Consider the following 18,112-nt stretch of genomic DNA (forward strand, 5'->3'; position numbering starts at 1 on the left):
GCGTTAGCATGTTCCTGGCTGACTAGATAGATAGATAGATAGATGCAAAATGATGATGATTAGTGGGTACAAACTATTGCGTGTCTATTATAACTGGAGTAGTGAATGAGGGAGTGATTTTGGACACAGCCATTATGTCACTAAGCTTTCCAAATTTGACAAAAACATGTGGATTAATTTCACTGTGCCACCTTCTGGTGGGACCAGGCCTTGAGAGGTGCTGGTAGATGGATTTTATTAGTTTTGGACCCCTTGTTTCCAGTCTTTCAGCTAAGCTAAGCTAAGCTAAGCTAATCGGCTGCTGACTGTAGCTTTATATTTGTTGTACAGACATGAGAGTGGCATCAAACTTCTCATCTAACTCTCAGAAAGAAAACAAATGAATATAGAATAGAAAACCTTCATGGTCGTTGCACGGCAGTACAACAAGATTGAAGGTGCAACTTCCTGAATAAATCATATATTTCCCCAAAATGTCCGAACTGTTCCTTTAATGAAGCAGGACCAGTTTGTGAGCTGTCATGTAAAAACACGTCTCTACTTTCAGAACTCCATCCGACACAATCTGTCGCTCAACAAGTGCTTCATCAAAGTGCCGCGGCAGAAGGACGAGCCGGGGAAGGGGGGTTTCTGGAAGATCGACCCGCAATACGCCGAGCGCCTCCTGAGCGGCGCCTACAAGAAGAGGCGGATGCCTCCAGTCCAGATCAACCCGGCCCTGCAGAACAGGCTCAGGATCAACCTGCAGCCGCCGTCCAGAGGCTCCTGCAGCTCTGGAGGCAGTCAGAGCGGCCTGTGCATCAACCCGGAGTCCCAGCGGCTCCTGCGGGAGTTTGAAGAGGCCACCGGTGCAGACCAGAACTGGGACCCCCATCTGGCTGAGGGGACCATGCTGGGGTCCTGGCCGGCGGTCAGGGGACGAGGTGCACACAAAAGGAAACTGGGCTCCAGAAATGGTGGCGCCAAAGCCCCCCGGCGCTCCAGCTCGCCGCTGCTCTCCGCGGACGAACAGAAGGAGATCGGACCTCTCAAGGGGGACTTTGACTGGGACGCCCTGCTGGACTCGGCCCTCAGCGGGGAGCTCAGCTTGGAGGGAGGAGAACCGCTGAGCCCCATCATGAAAGAGGAGGATCTGACGGTGCGAGGGACCCACATCTCCCTCATCGAAGCCCCCGCTGGGACGGCAGACATCCACGTGTTGGTGGAGACCCAGAGGAATAACGACGTGTCAGACTTTGATGAAGAGACCTTCCTCGCCACGGCCTTCCTGGAGAGCCCCTGGCCGGAGGATGAGGAGCAAAGCCGCAATGACTACCTCTGTAGTTCAACCGTCAACCTGGACCAGCTGTTTGATCTCGGGGACTCATTAGGTGGAGACCCCAGCACCCGGATTGACACCCTCCTCTGAGGAATAGTCGCTTTCCAGCTTCTCTTTCACACAAAAACTCTTTAGCGACGCTCCTGAGGAATAACAGACTCTTTTTTTTTTAAGCTCAAGCGACTCTTATTGTACTTTTTAGAGTTACATGTTGATGCTGATTCATGTTGGCTTTCCTAATGGAAGCTACTGAACAAAGATGCCACAATGTACAGCAGCAGTAAATCACGTCATCACAGGAAAACAAGTCGAATCACTCGACTTTGACACAAACAAAATCAAATTTTCTGAGCGTCAAGATGACACAACACGGTCTCTGTTTACATCGTGAAAGTGTGTTCATGTTATTGTAGAATATTGACGGATCAGCAAAGGGGATCGAACCCAAACGAGAAGGCAACTGATCCACGGTTCATTTTATAGAGGAAGATTTAATAACGTGGTGTCAGCAGAGATGCTTCGTCACAACACATTTGAGAGTAAATTGACTGTAAAGCAGCAGCACGATGATGATGATGATGATGATGACTAATGAGTTATTTGCCAAATGATGTTTGGTGTACGAGTGATTTACTGCAGTAGTTTTTTTGTGCGTGGGGTTTTTGCTACTAACTATTCTCTGTATGCATTTTTCAAAAATAATTAGGACCATTTTAACTTGATTAATAATAATTATGCAGGATAAGTTGCTTTTTTTTCAGACTGAAATACACCTTACTGTAGTAACCACCTTCTTTGATCCTGTGACTTTCTAGTAAAACAGTAGATGCAGATCAGTAGAGGAAACATCTGAGCTTCATGGCGTTAAAAGTTGAAATGGACACAAAACAGCTTCAGGCAAAAATTCTCCAACAAAGAACTATTAAGACCTTAAAATGCTCACATTAGAAAGGCCACATTGCCTGGTAAATGAATACCTGACCTTCTACGTGCCAAGAACAACACTTGGGACTCGACAGGGTGGCAGTGTTAAGAGGCTGTGTTCTGTTTTGTTTTTTAATTAAAAAAGAGGAAATGTCTCTTTTTTTGTTTTGGTGTTTGTGTGGGCAGTAAATGAACAACAGATCTCAGATACCACTTGGAGACGGACTAACAAAAACCAAATCACTCACTTATGAAGACAAGTAACCTTATTTGACTTTACAGTAATCGCTCCTGTTCTCCCTTAAAACGTGTGAAAGTGCAATCAATGTACAGCGATGCTCGTCATATTTTACATTCAGTCGTAGGAGTTTACTTTAGAGAGACCAGTTTCGCTGTTTTTGTGTATTATGAGGTGCGAATACACTCCTGACGGGAGAAAGGACTCTTTGTATAAAACATTTGTGTATTAGCTCTTCTCGATCAAATAACACTTATAATAATTGCATCTTACCTCATGATTGGTCCTGTATGTAAATGTTGACGTCGGATTCTTTTACTTTCCTGTTTTTATTTTATTTTCCACTTTTCTTTGACAATAAAAAAAATGAAGTTTTACTGCATCTTGCTTGTCTGAATGATACATTTTGCTGTTTATCTCCTCTCCCCCCCCCCCCCCCCCCCCTTTACTTTAGTGTGCCTCTGTGTGAGATTTACGTTGGTCTTTTCCTGCTCATCTCTTTTGGGCTCTTGCTGTGATCAGGCAGTGGATGGGTAATAGTAGCAGGGGGTGGCTGGGTTTCTCTTTCAGGGCTTTGTTTGTGCTCAGTCAGACTCTTGTTCCTCATGGCACTTGGATCTGTGGTCCTTCATTTGGTCGGTGTGGGGTCTTACAGGGACAAGTGTCCCACGGCCCCATATATCACCGCCTGTCTGCCCCGCTGTAGACCACACCGTCTCTCCCTGACCCCGCTGCAGATTAGCAAGGTGGCTCGCGTTCACAGAGTCAAATGAAAAGCCGCCGTAATCAAATGCAAATACACAGAATGTAAGAAGACGGCGTCCCCCCGGGGTCGTGAGCAGACAGGCTCTCTGTCAGCAACTCTGTCTGTGGTCACTGATGAGGTAATGACGGCTGAGAGATGAAGGGCAAAGATAAAGTGCTGTAACGCTACACCTCTCTATGATGGACACCCAACACTCCGCTGGAAGGGCAGCATCCTGCATCTTCATGCCCAGCTGGAGTGCTTTTTTCCTGGAAAGGGGAGCTGATGTTTCCCCCTTCCCCCCCAGCCTCAGCTCCCTGCAGGCCCCCCCTGGACCGCTATTACCTGCTGGACTTTTAGCTCTCCAGCTGGATTGCAGGGCTCATAATTATAATGTGGCAGGCTGGTTAGATGAGAGGCCCGTGGTAACCTGATGCAGGTATTATTCCCTGGCCCTGCTGACGGCTGCAGGTAAGAGGAGCCTCCCGGTGAAACGCTAACCCTTACTGCTCGTTCCAACCCAGAAACGCTGCAAACTGAAAGTGCTAAACAGCAACACCCAATGTGGCTGAGACCATGAAGCAGCCATTTACAGGAAGGTTCAACTGATGTGAGCACGTTTTGTGCCAAAATCTTAATATTTTCATGCTAAAAATGTTCAGATTCAGTTCTTATTCTCTGTCTTGATTTGGGCAGAAATTGTACAGATGAAGCTTGATTTTGAGTCTGTCAACCCAAGAAAAATTACACAACAAGTCATAATGTCAGTCAGCAAAGAATGACATTTGAGTGACAGATGCCAATTAGATTCCCTCAGTCAGGAGGAGGGTGGATAGAGGCATTAATCCAACAGTAGGCTTTGCCAAAGGAGGCCGCTGTCCATTTCCTGTTTTATTTCCAACTGTGAGTCAAGACAGTTTTTCAAAAAACGTAACTACAATTGTCCTCTAACCTTAAAGGACCAGTGCGAAGGATTTAGAGGCATCTAGCGGTGAAGTTGTAGATTGCAACCAACAGAATACCCCCCCCCCCCCCCTCCAAACGTGTAGGAGAACCTATGGTGGCTGCAAAACTCGCAAAAAACACGAGAGGCCTCCTCTTTAGCCAGTGTTTGGTTTGTTCTGGGCCACTGTAGAAACATGGTGGTGCAACATGGCGGCTCTGTGGAAGAGGACCCGCTCCCTCTGTAGATATAAAGGCTCATTCTAAAGTAATGAAAACACAACGATTCTTAATTTCAGGTGATTATACACTAATTAAAACATACCTAAATCTAACACATGGGGTCCTTTAACCTCATGGTTATTATTGTTGCCATGACGACGAAGGTGGCCTAACTAGAAGGAAGTAGTAACTTTAACCCACCACATGTTCCTCTAACCTTAACAAAGTGATAATTTTAACCCAAATCATGATCTTTCCCTAAACCTACCCAGACCTGAACCACAGCGTTGTCACATCACAAAACTAAATTATTGTCATTAATAATAATAAACTTTATTTTTATACTACAATTCATACATAAAACACAAAATGCTTATTAGTCTTTAACAGTGATTTGTAACAGTTCTGGAAAGGACAGTCAAATGGTTTCCTGCCGATTTGGAGGACTTGTTGCTAATTTTAACTCTGAATTGGTCGCCTCCGACTAATTTTAGAATTGGGACGAATTTCTGTCCGATCTGTTAATGTTTGATGTACAGTTTGAGGTCACAACCATAGACTGTATAAAAATATGGACGTAGTTACCATGATGTCACCCTTTCGTTGGTTTCTGAAGAGCGGTTTTGAAGCTCAAAGCGAGCCGCTCCGGCCGTCTCCATCTTGGCAGTGCGTGACGCTGTCTAACTCCCAGCCAATCAAAAATGAGCAAAAACTTAAACGGGTGAATTATAAAAAAATTCACCCTCCGTACAGTTGTCATGTAAGAGGAAATTAGTTATAGAGACCTAAACTGTTTTTTGTACCAGGCTGTAAACATGTTTATTTCTGCTGTAAAGTTGGGCATTTTAACATGGGGGTCTATGGGGATTGACTCACTTTTGGAGCCTCAAGTGGTCGTTCAAGGAACTGCAGTTTTTGGCACTTCCACATTGGCTTCATCTTACAGCCCCGGAGGTTGCAACACACGATTAATTGTCTGTATAATCAATGATCTGGTGGTTTGAGCAGTTCCATGGCACGATTTTCCAACATGGCTGCTGTCAAAATATCTGTCATAACCTGTAGTGAGCTTGTTTTAATATAATTGGAGCAACCCTGTCTCCTAGAAATTATGTTCATATACAGCTAAGCTGTTTTCCCAATAATGCTGCATTGACAAACGTTATCGCTGCCTGGATTATGTTCACAGCGTAGTGAGATGTCAGGCTTTTCTGGAGTTTTGCAACTGTCCTGGAGATAATTAATTTGATAGTGTTAGCATGTGAGTAACAGAGTGAAAGGGAGAGAGAACCGCATATTGTGTTAAAGTTCAGACAGATCATTCAGACATAGAGGGCTTTGGGAGGTCTAAAAGTGATGAAAATATCAGTTCTCAGGAGCAGGATGTGTCTCATTTCGTTGCCCCACGACTCCCCTGGTATTCCTCTGGAGAGTGTGTTACAAAACGAAGGTTAGCGAGCCAGCTAAAGCTTATCTACAGGTTCCTGAGAAAGAAAGAAAAAACAACAAGATGTGAAAAAGTGGAAGGAGAAGAGACGGGGAATACATCTTTTTTATCACACAGCTAATGAAAAGCCTGTTTCCTGGGTAACTGCTGGTACTATTGTCATGTAGGGTTGGGGGGAGGAGGGGCGGGAATGGGTGAGGGTCTGTTACTGGTCTTACCCGAGGACTGGGGTTGATTAGGGCTGTGGAAGGATGGTGCAGCAGACAGAAAGAGGCTGGATGGAGCCCCAGATTTATTACGGTGACGGTTTTGTAAAAGTTCACTTACCTTAGCAGAGTGAGGCTCCACTGACTCACTTCTGTCAGGGAAACACATCCTCTTTAAAACTGCTCTACGCCTGCTGCTCCTCTTGTACATGATCGCTTTACTAAACTCAACTCTATCTATAAAAAGGGTTTCTGCAGGGTTCAAGTTATATTTAAGACTTTTAAAGACCTTTGATACCACATAGAAAGCTTTTTATAATTATACTGACCAAAGTTGTTACTGTTACTATACTTCCACCGCAGCTCAACAGGGAAACACTGTCCGGAGGAGAAAAACCTCTTTCACTGTTCATATTAATAATCTGAATCTGAATCTGCAAAGTAACTAGTGATTATAACTAAAACTGATCCATAGATTATTTACATCACAGTAGTATAACTCAAAAAGTTACATGAGTCTAATAAATATGACATTTATATCTACAAAGCTAGGTCTGAGGATAGAGGGTGTTGTATAATGTACAGAATTTAAAGCGTGACTTTTACACTTTTACACCATTGAGGTACAGATGACAAAAAATAAAAAAGCTAACATATGCTGTAGTGGTTATACCAGACCAAGTAAGGCTGGAGAACAAAAATACAGAGAATTAAACTAAGCAAGGATGTGTTTCATTGCTTAAGAATTCAATATTTCGTTTGTAAAAGAAAAAAAATATTATAATGTCAGTCACCAGTGAGATGATGTCAGTGAATGGTGATTCAGTTAGTTCACTTTGAAGATTTGTTGAAAAAAAAACTGGTTTGTACATGAACCGAAAACCTCCAGACACAAACAGAAATGAGGGTGGAAAGTTATGAACAACTTATGCGCTACACCTACTGGAAACACACATGTACACAAGCAAAATGATTGCCTAATTTACATGTGCATGTATGTATACATGAGCATACAGTTCATGCATATACATACTCAACAACCATATACACACAATACCAGTCCAAAACCTGAAACTAGCTCTGACCACTTAAAGATGGAGAAAAGTATGGGACCCAGGATAGAACCATGAGGGACCCCACAGGAGCTGCAATTTAAGACACTGAAAGATCTGTTTGTTACGATTGGTTACCTGCAAGGTTCGATAATTGAGTCCACATCTTCAAAACGCTTCACACAGCCAGCTTTACCGACACACAGCTGGACACAGAAGTTCATTTTACACATAAAAAGCAAAATCCTTCCAGCAGACACGAACACAACAACTCATGTGTCAATCAGACACATTGAGATAAAAACACTAACAACAGGCAGCACATGAGGATCTTTTTTTGGCCGTCTAAGAAGTTACATCATTGTTTTATTGTGTATATATTGTTTTTTAATGGCTGATAGTGTAGAAATATGTATATTGTGTGCAGTCAGATGTGTAGCTCTCTGTAGAAAGTACTACAGTGTATCTACAGGAACGAGTCACAGAAAAAAAAAAAACAGCTCTACTGCTTCAGGAATGTTCAGCCAAGCGAACAGTCCAAACAGAGCAGTGAATTGGCCACAAAATGGAGGAAAATAAACACTGTTCAAGACACAACATACAGTATGTGGACTGTAACAGCTCGCACACTTTGTGTCTTAATGTTTCCTTAGATTATGTGTTGCTTTGGAATTGAAAACACGTCTTATCTTATTGTCACAGCGGTACATGAAAAATCAACACCATAAAATACAATCAGAGTGGCTCTCAGGTTTTATGGTCTGCTTCTCTGTTTACTTAAACCGTGCCCTGACATAACCCCTGAGAAACACTTTAACAGTTTTAAAAACACCTTAAAGATCATATCAGTGGATGTAAATATTAACTTTTTATCATTTTCTTTCCTTTGCTGTTCTCAAAGACTTTCATCTTGTGTTTTATGTCGTATCAGGATTGATGTTTTTATTTATCACCTCCATATGTCCGAGGACATCCTATTTTGGCATATTTGTGTCTCCCTTTGTACCTTTATCTATCAAACAAGTAAATATTCTGTCAGTGCCATATGGATGCTGATGTGCTCGAGGTGTTGGGGTCAGGACAAAGATTTGTAGATCATTGTATGCAGGACGACAGTGGGTGTATGTTTGAGTGTGTGTTTGCATGTTTGCCTCTGTGTGTGTGTTCTCTGTTGCAGTGCAGGCTGATGCCTTCTTTGTCAGGAAGACACAGGCGGAGGGGTAATCCGACATCCATCAGAGGCTTAGTGAGCAATACACACTCTGTGTAACAACAAGGAAACAATACCCAGGGAAACAGTGGGAGGGCCTCTTTATTCATTACGCAAGGCTGGGGGACGCTCTTTTGTAGGTGTTTCAGAGGAAAGAATGAGCCAGCGGAGGACCATCATGACAAAGCCAATTCTGGAGTGACCAGTAAAGCTCCACAGTGAGATGGAAAAACACTGTGAGCTGACAAACTGTGGGTGTTCGGCAGAGGAGCTTCACAGTTATAGGATACAGCATCACTCCACCTGCATCTAAAGCTGTTTTTGAGTATGAAACACTCAACACCTGAAGACTTGAAAGTCTTGTTCCTTCACAGAGCAGTGTTATCTACATCAATGAAAACTCGACGAAAACTTGACGAACAATATATATTGGCAACCTTTTTTTTTTTTGCAATAAAAGCAAGACTTAAACTAAATAAAAAGTAACAAATTAATTATTGTTTTAATGCAAACTCTTATTGAAGGAGCTGCATGAATCTGTGGAATCGCTGTGATTAGTTAAACAGTCTCCTCCAGCAGCCAATAATATCTCTCGTTAAGAAGTGGATTTAGCTGTTTGACCTGTTGCACCTGTTGTACCTTTTCCGCTGACGTCCCGATAGACAAGAGTAACACATGTAACCATGGTAACTGGACACAACAAATATGGAGAAAGCTAAGGCGACAAAATGCTTAAAGGTGTATTAATTTAAATTTTGGACATTTACTAACGATCAGATTGATATCTGATATGAGGTGGTATTTCCATTCTTCCCTCTGGATGTGTAAGTATCTAAAGCTAACGTGTGTTTGATTGTAGAGGTTGTATTAGCAAGCAAACATCTCCAGAAAAGTTATAGTTGCTTTAAAAGACATAAAAATTTAAAAAGCAAGACATAAAACAGGCTAAAAGGTCTCCATTTTTTGTTGACTAAATCCAACAAATAGATAAAATTTGACTAAAACAAGACTCCTCGATTCAAACTAGCTGTAGCAGCACATGGCTACAAGGTACGCTAGCTATTCTGCTAACTTTAAACCTGCGCATAAACATCATAATTAAAGTTACTGCCATTTGCACTTTTTGGATTTCAAATTTTGTACAGAGTTTTTCCACATTAAAGTATGTAACATGATCATTTTTTTCTCTGAAAAACTGTGGATCTTTGAGTCCATCTACCGCTGTTTAACTCAGCAGCCCCATTTGGACCTCAGCACTGATTCAGTCACATGTAGCGTTTTTTATGCAAAGCTTACAAGAGGAATCTAAACACTATTTTTAACCTATTATCCAGCAGTCAAAGTTATTCCAAAGTTACTCTCATGATCCCACAGAGGTCTTCTTTCTGCCTGGAGTGATAAAATGTTTGCCTGGGATGAAACCAAAACAAGACAAAGACACCAAAGTTATTGAAATTCATCTTCTGGGGAACATAAATAAACGCACCAAATGTCATGGCAATCCAGCCAATAGTTGTTGAGATATTTCACTCTGAACCGCAAAAGTCAACCTCATGGTGGCACTAGAGGAAAAATCAGAGGATCACCAAAGTCGGTAGGATTCATCCTCTGGGGAACATGAATGTTTGTACCAAATTTCATGACAATACATCCAGTATTTGTTGAGATACTTCAGGACTAAAGTGGTGGACCGACCAACACTGCCCCTAACAAAGACATGATGAGATCCACCTGATGGCCGATTGATGTTCTGAGACTCTTGTTCTCAACTGTGACAAGTTTTCAGTCTTTGACACATTAAACATGACACACAAGCAGGGCTGCATCTGCAGATTATTTTCTTTTAGTCAATGAAATGTCAAATAATTATATATAAAAAAAATTCCCCTCAACCCAACAACATGTATCTAAACGTCTTGTTTTGTCTGATCAGGAATCAAAAAATCCGAAGATGTTCATCTTACTTTCATGTACTACACTGAAAAGCTTCAAATCTTCACATTTGAGAAGCTGCAACCAGCAAATTATGGGCATTTTTGCTATAAAAGTGACTGAAACAATTATTAGATTATCATAATAGTTGCCAATTCAATGACTAATCGTTGCAGCTCTACACACAAGCTCTATAGATGGCAATGTCAGTTGGTCAGTACACTACTTTGGTTTAAACTGAAATATCTCAACAACTATCAGATTGACTGCAATGAAATTTTATTCAGACATTCATCTTCCCCAGAGGATGAATCCTACTGACTTTAGTGATCCTCTGACTTTTCCTCTAGCGCCACCATGAGGTTGACGTTGTGGTATTGAATGTCTCACCGACTATTGAAGAGATTGTCAAGTGAGGTCAATTTTTTATTTATAGCACAAATTTGCCTCAAGGAGCTTTACAATCTTTACAGAACACAACATCCTCTGTCCTCAGACTCTTGATTCGAATAAGGAACCCCCCCCCCCCCCCCCCCCCCAAAAAAAAAGACCAACAGAGGACGGACCCGATCCCAGGAAAGACAGACAGGAAATAGATGTTGACCAAGAAAGCAAAATTACAGAAATACAGCATGAAAAACAGGATGACAAAATTACAGATGGATTGATAACATCTATGAAGAATCTGATCAATCTAATCATTGTCATGTTCCCCAGAGGATGAACTGTAAGTTTGGTGATCCTTTAACTTTTTTAGACATAATGGTGGAAGATCAGAGGAAACCTTTCCACTGACTGCAGCTCCACAAACATAAAGGGGGAAAACAGAAGCTGATCCTCACTTTGGTTTCATTGGACGGTCTGGTTGGTGATAAAACACGCTGCCATGTGAAATCACAAATCAGCCAGCTGCCATTAAAAGGTCCCGCTGCAGCAGACTGATAGCAAAGGGAGAAAGAGAAAGATGCTAAAGAGCGATGCCAGAAACATCCCGACTGTGAGCTGTTTGGGGGAAGGTCGCTCTTTCGCTCTATCCCACGTCCACTCTGATCAAGTCACTGTGTGGATGCACCCGATGCAAAAACACAGAAAGTGCTCTTTGCTGGGGGTGTCGAGGCTACACCAGTGAATGGAGCGACTTCAGACTGGGTGGAGGGGTGCTGGGAGAAATCCCTGGCTGTGCCGTGCAGCGAGGGGGTCGGGAGGCTTGGACCAGGCCTGACCGGGTGTGTGCGGAGGAGGCTTTTGTCACTGTTGTCGCCACGGCAGCTCACCTATTGAGGGTAGAGTCTAAGATATGTAAAGCAGCAGCGTTTCAAAGCGTTCCCTCCGCTGTGAAACAAACAAAGAAATAAAGAAATCAAATTAAAGTTTGGAAAGGAGTGAGTAAAGAGGGGGAATAAGAGAAGGAGAAGAGAGAAAGTATCCTCTGTGGTAAATGCTTACGGGCCGGGCCAAGCCGTGTGTTGGAATCCGATGTGTGTTGAGAAATGGAAAAAGAAAGGAATCATTAAAAAGACGGAGCGAGGTGGAGGGAGGCTACTATGCCCTTGTTTGCCCGGAGTGGTATTTTCTTTTCTCATTGAGTCCGTCCAAGTCCCGCCAGCAGCTTGGTGAGTCTCCCACCCAGCATTGAGAGGCAGGCCTGGGCTTGCCCGGCCAAGGTCAAACTGTGGCCGCCAAGAACACGCACACGGCTCAGCCTGCCCCCAGCTGCCACGGCTCTTGTTTATGTTTGTTTTTTTTCATTTCCCTGCCTCTGCCTCCACAGGGATCGCCTCAGCAGCTCTGCCTCTCCAGAGGTGTCAGGTGACTCTTCCTCCTGGGCGATGTGTCCGAGGTGAGGTGCTGCTGCTGCTGCTCACACCTTCCCTCGCTATCAGTCTCAGTATCACACTGACATACGTTACAAAAGCCATAAAAACATAGGCGCCCTTCTGCAGAAACATGTGACGGTTATTTCACAAGTGCTGTTTAAATTCTTATCTCACTACGTCATTGCATGAGAAGGAAATTAGTATCTGAAGTAAACAATGCACATCTCTGGTGTGAAGAGCTGTAGACAGCAGTGTAAGCTGAGAATATGTTTGGTAACTGACTCTAGTATTTAGAGACCATTGTTCTGTCACTGGAGTGAGTCACTAACCTTTATGTTACCTGGACAGCATAACACTGCTGAACCCTCAAAGACAACAATGAGGGAAAACATCTGACTGATAAAAGCAAATTGAAACGCAAAAGGGAATCTTTCTACTGCAGAGTTTAACTTCACATAAAGTTTAGTTAATATTTCTTCAAGTCAGAGCTCACGAGGTGATTCCACTTGTGACCAGTGGTGGAAAGTAAATAAGTACATTTATGCAAGTACTGCACTTAAGTTCAATTTTGAGGTACTTGTACTTTACTTGAGTATTTCCATGTGATGCTACTTTCTACATTTCAGAGGGAAATATTGTACTTTCTACTCCACTACATTTATTTGACAGCTTTAGTTACTTTTCAGATGAAGATTTGACACAATGGATAATATAACAAGCTTTTAAAATACAACACATTGTTAAAGATGAAACCAGTGGTTTCCAACCTTTTTGTCTTTTGACGTCTTACAAAAAGCAGTGTGTAGTCGGGGTCACATTTCACATGTCTATGAGTTGTTAACAGCTCCACCAAATAGTGATTTTTCCCTCTAAACTTCTCACATGCTTTCATTTCAATAAATGTTCAAATGATCCAATATTTCAGCAAAAATCAAAGATTAGAGAAAAAGTCCAGAAACTGAAAACAGATTTGTGTATCAGAACTTTGTTTTTTCTTCTTTCCTCTCCCATTAATCATCTCACCACCCCTCAGATTTATCTGCTGACCCTTTGGAGGGGCCCGACCCCTAGGTTGGAAACCACTGGACTAAACTAGCTAACTGTATATAAAGTAGTGTAAACTAGCTCCACCTCCAGCAGCTACAACAGTAACATGCTGCTCTAACACTGATGCTTCACTATTAATAATCTAATGATGTCATATATAATAATATATCAGTCAGAGGGACCAAACCACTACTTTTACTGCAATACTTTAACTACATCAAGCTCATAATACTTATGTACTTTTACTGCAATACTTTAACTACATCAAGCTCATAATACTTATGTACTTTTACTGTAGTAGGATTTTTCATGCAGGACTTTTACTTGTAATGGAGTATTTTTACATTACTGTGTTGGTATTTTTACTTCAGTAAAGGATCTGAATACTTCTTCCACCACTGGAGTCTTGTTTCTTCTTCTTCTCCCTGATCTTCCTAAAATGGGGATAAGAAACACTGCTGGAGTCTGGGGTTTGGGTTTAATATGTGATCTAATAACCTCTGTAGTCGAGGAATGATTGACTTGATGGGAGGGAAGTGAAACTGCGGCCAACTGACAGTGTGAAACGTCTCAGATTTCCAAAACGTCCATCCATGACCAAACATTTAAACACTGATCATATCAGAAATCAGCAGTTATTGTTCATTCACACTCTGGTTGTTTCTCCTCTCTGAGTCCGCTGACCTTGTCGTTCATGTTGATCTATGTTGTCCGTTGTTTACTCTAAATACACTAACAACAAGTGTGTAGCGTCGGTTAGCAGCCTGCAGGTTATTATAAAAGTTAATGGCTGAGCGGCGTGTCTATGATATTTATGACACCTCTAACCTCCCCCCTCGCCTCCCCTCCTCTCTGTGTTCCTGCGCAGCATCACTCCTGTCGTCTTTACAGCTGGGTGAGCCGGGGCGGGTCGGGCCGCTGTGTTTGTGTGGGGTGATCTTTACACCCCCTGCCAGGGATCAGACAAACACTTATTAACTGAGAGGAATGCAAACAGGCCGGAGCTGAGACGCAGGACAGCAGCGGAGGGAGGGAGGGAGGGAGGGAGGGGGAGGATGTGGGGTGAAGAAAGGGAAAGGAGAAAAAGGAGAAGCCCTCCCTTTACTTCTTGTAAACTCCCCACACACACAGAAGATTCTTTCCAGAGTCTTCCAGAACAATGCAGCTCCTGCAGCAGAGGAGGTCCAGAGACACGCTGACCTTATGGGCTGCAGATGGACGTGGACGCCCCCCCCCCCCCCGACAGTCCATAACACCACAACACACATGATATCCACTTTTATTTCAGGGGCTGTATTTTATACAAGATTCTATATTTTTATTTTTTTAGCTTTGTGCATTTTTAAAAGGCTTTTAAAGGATCAGTGTCTTGTTTTGTTCAATCAACAGTTCAGTTTATGTTCACGTGAGACAAAGAAAAGCAACAAATCCTCACAGTTAATGAGGTGAAACGATGAAGTTTCATGCTTAAAACTTTTTACTTTTTAGTTTAATCCTTTAAAATGTTTGTTTAGTGTGTTTTATACTTGTTTTATGTTATTGTTTGGTCAGATTCATGACTTTATTATTATTTTATTATTTATAACTTCATCTTTATTTAACTTGATGTTTTTTTTAAAATCTTTTTTTCAGTTTTTAGTTTAGTTCTTCAGACTTTGGGTGCAAACTGACAGCTAAGCAGGTTTATTTTGATGTCTTGGTAAACTGGATCATTTCTGGTGAATCATTAATCAGATGATAATGTTTAAGAAATTAAGGTTAAAATTCTTTATTCTTTATTTGGATCCTCATCAGCTTCCACTATGTGGTCGCTTAAGTCCACACAACAACAGCAACAATAGAACAAACAGCATTTTAAAATCACATTTATCAAAAAAAAAAAAAACAAGATAAAGCAAAACCAGCCAAATATAAAGATCAGAAAATAAGTGAAATAATAATTTGAAATGGTCGACAAGATAAACTTACAATAAAAACAATTGAAAAGTTTCCAAAACTGCAACAACTAAAGTACCAAATGTGGATTAATGTGTGTTATATAATATAAATAAACACGGTCTTTAAAAACCCTTCATGGAGAACTTTAAAGGATCAGGCTGCGATTTTCTATATTTTTCTTGCTGTCAATGAATCTCATGTTTCACATTTATTGACTTTGTGTTATACAAATAAATATATTATCAACAACAATAATGATAATAATCTATATTTAGTGTGTCACCGGTTCCAGACTGCAGAATTAATGTCCACACTTTCACTTTTTTCAGCCACTTTGTGATTGAAGGTCAAAGTCACGCCGATTATCTTCAGCTTGAGTAATAAAAAGTTCATCCCTTCAACACCAAAGCGACACCTTCAGTTGGATTGTTTGCAAACAGATCTTGAGATTTGGGGGAAAAAGGGAAATCCATTAGCAAACAAAACCCCAGCGAGGTCACCAACACCTGACATCCCCCCCCCCGTCTCTGCAGCTTCACCGTCACTAATCTGCTAAATCTGTTGTCATTTGTCCTCAGCCGCAGAGCGCTTTCAACAGGCCCTCCCTGCTCCTCTGTAGTAATCCATGTCTTCCAGTTGTTTACACATGGACTAAATGGATAAGGAGCAGGAAATAAGCTGCTGAATCAAAACAGAGGAAAACGCCACAATCACATGTTCTTAAAGCCCGAACTGATCTCTTCAAATGTCTTGTTTTGTTCAACCAACAGACAACTCTGTATTTTATGTTTATATACTGCTAAACAACAGTAAATATGTTATGAAGGAAACATTATGTCGCTTTAACAAATACTGTGTTTTTGAGGTCAACACAGACGTGAATATTTGAGAGTTTAAAAATCAGATAATGTAATATATCTGCTATTATTATTATGACAGGAATCCCTTAAATTTAGTTATCAAACTTTCAACAATTTACTCAACATTCAGTGTTTTTCCATCCATCTGTTCTTATGCTCATTTTCAATTTGCTCTTTAAAAACCTGAGTAGAAACTACTGAAATATCGCAAAAAACTACACTTGACTGGGGTGGAAAATTTTAGCGTGTTGATAAAAAACTAAATGCAACAAAGCGAAATGTAAACAGACATGAATCATGTGACTTAAACGTCACTGAGGAGACAAAAACATCAGATCTGTGCAGAGCGATGAGGAGACCGTGACCTTAAACAGAAATGTCATATATACATCATTTGAGCTTTGAGTGCTGCTCTTTTAATGACTCGTTATGTCTTCTTCTTTTCAGATTCTTTGTAAATAAAGGTATAAAAATAAAATTTCATCTGGATAGATACCTGAATATTGACATTTAAGTTGATATGTTGAACCGTCACACATCACTGTTAATCAATGAAGATGTTTTATGATGTGACAACACTGTGGTTCAGGTCTGGTTAGGTTTAGGGAAAGATGATGGTTTGGGTTTAAAATGATCACTTTGTTAAGGTTAGAGAAACATGTGGTGGGTTAAAGTTACTACTTCCTTATAGGCCACCTTCGTCGTCATAGCAGCAATAAACACCACAAGTTTAGGTTAATCCATCCATCCAACCCGCCTCCTCCGAATAAGGAAATTTATAAAGATGTCATCTGAACCAACACACTTCTCCAGGTCATAATAACTACTGCCGCTAGATGGAACCTGTCACTCAAACCGACTGTAACTTTAGGTTGTTTTTTGGGCATCTGGCATTATGACTATTGTGTTGTTTTTCTTGAAAGAACATGCTAGCAAACAGTTATTTAAATCCACATCCAGTAGTTATGGAGCAACATTATCATTCATTGATAATGTCAATAATAACTTTTGGGGTTCCTCAGGGTTCTATTCTTGGTCCTGTATAGTTTCAATCTGATTAAAGCTTCTTGAAATTATGTTTTTTTTTAGCCACTTGTTTTCAGCAGAACTGTGTAAACACAACTTCTGTCATATAATCAGCTTATAAAGTAATTGTTGCTAACATGTTAGCAAACAGTTGCTTATTTCTACATCCAGCAGTTACGGAGCAACATTACTATTCATGTGGAGTCGTGTTTCTGTCCACCTGGTGAATGTAAGTCCAATATTCTCTCTCTTTTAGCTCTGTTTTTACTCTCTACCAACTCCTGAGGGAAATATCTGGCTCTTTAGCTGCTAAATGCTCCACTATGTTCACCAGCTAGTCTACAGCTAACTGTGTCTGTTTGCTGTTTGGTGCTGAGCAGGTAGTGTACAGCGGCTTTTTACAGCTTTTTCTCTGAAAACGACGCTATGAGACGCTGAGAGTGAACCAGAACAGTAAAGTTGCAGCCGGACAGATAAACAATGAGCTGAAACTCACTATAAAGCTCCGTAAAGCCGAGAGGAGCTGCAGAGTCACTGATGATTCTCTGTAGGTTCATCACTACGAGCCACGACCAACACATTACACACTGACAGATGATACATTATTATTATTAAAAGTATTGATTATAGTAGCTTTAAAGAGTTGTGACCAGGATATGTAGGGGAGGGCATTTTGCAGCATAAAGATAAACTTCAGACATACAGTATCTTGACATTTCTGCACATATCAGCTGACATGTAAGCTGATACATCTGTGATAGGCTCGCATTGGCTGGTCAGTGCTCATCTTCATTTATGTTCATCACCTTCATTCGTTTAACTCTCTGCTCTTGTTTCTCTGCTCCATCCACATGTGAGCAGCACAACTGACCTTCCACCATGACCTTGCTGGCATTCTTCCCCTCAGTGTATCAGTCACTCGGTGTGTTTTGCAAGTCAACAATTCACATAAAGCAGAAGCACCCCGCCGCCTCTGGACCGAGCATACAAATGGCCGGTTATTCAGTGCCTTAAAAACCAGCGGATTAAGGAATCAGGGATCCTGAAAGGCCACCACACAACCCCAGACTCAGGAGTTAAGCGGCCGTGAATGAGATGTGGTGACTCCAAAACAAAGCTACTGTGTCACTCACGCAGCACAGAGGGGAATGCTGACGTCACATCTCACAAAAGAGGGGACACTGAGGC

At 41.6% G+C, this 18,112-nt stretch overlaps 1 protein-coding gene across 1 annotated transcript in view; it reads left to right on the plus strand.

The window, feature by feature from the left end:
- The window catches only part of foxj1a (forkhead box J1a), a 6,131-nt gene extending 3,269 nt beyond the window's left edge, over positions 1-2,862 (plus strand). Inside the window, exon 3 of the mRNA XM_044331517.1 lies at positions 548-2,862. Within this exon, the coding sequence (XP_044187452.1) occupies positions 548-1,408 (861 nt within the window). The 3' untranslated portion in view covers positions 1,409-2,862. The remainder of the gene's footprint in view (positions 1-547) is intronic.
- The last annotated feature ends 15,250 nt before the right edge of the window (positions 2,863-18,112 follow it).

The sequence above is a fragment of the Thunnus albacares genome, chromosome 17 (genome assembly GCF_914725855.1).
Source record: "Thunnus albacares chromosome 17, fThuAlb1.1, whole genome shotgun sequence".
NCBI lineage: Eukaryota > Metazoa > Chordata > Actinopteri > Scombriformes > Scombridae > Thunnus > Thunnus albacares.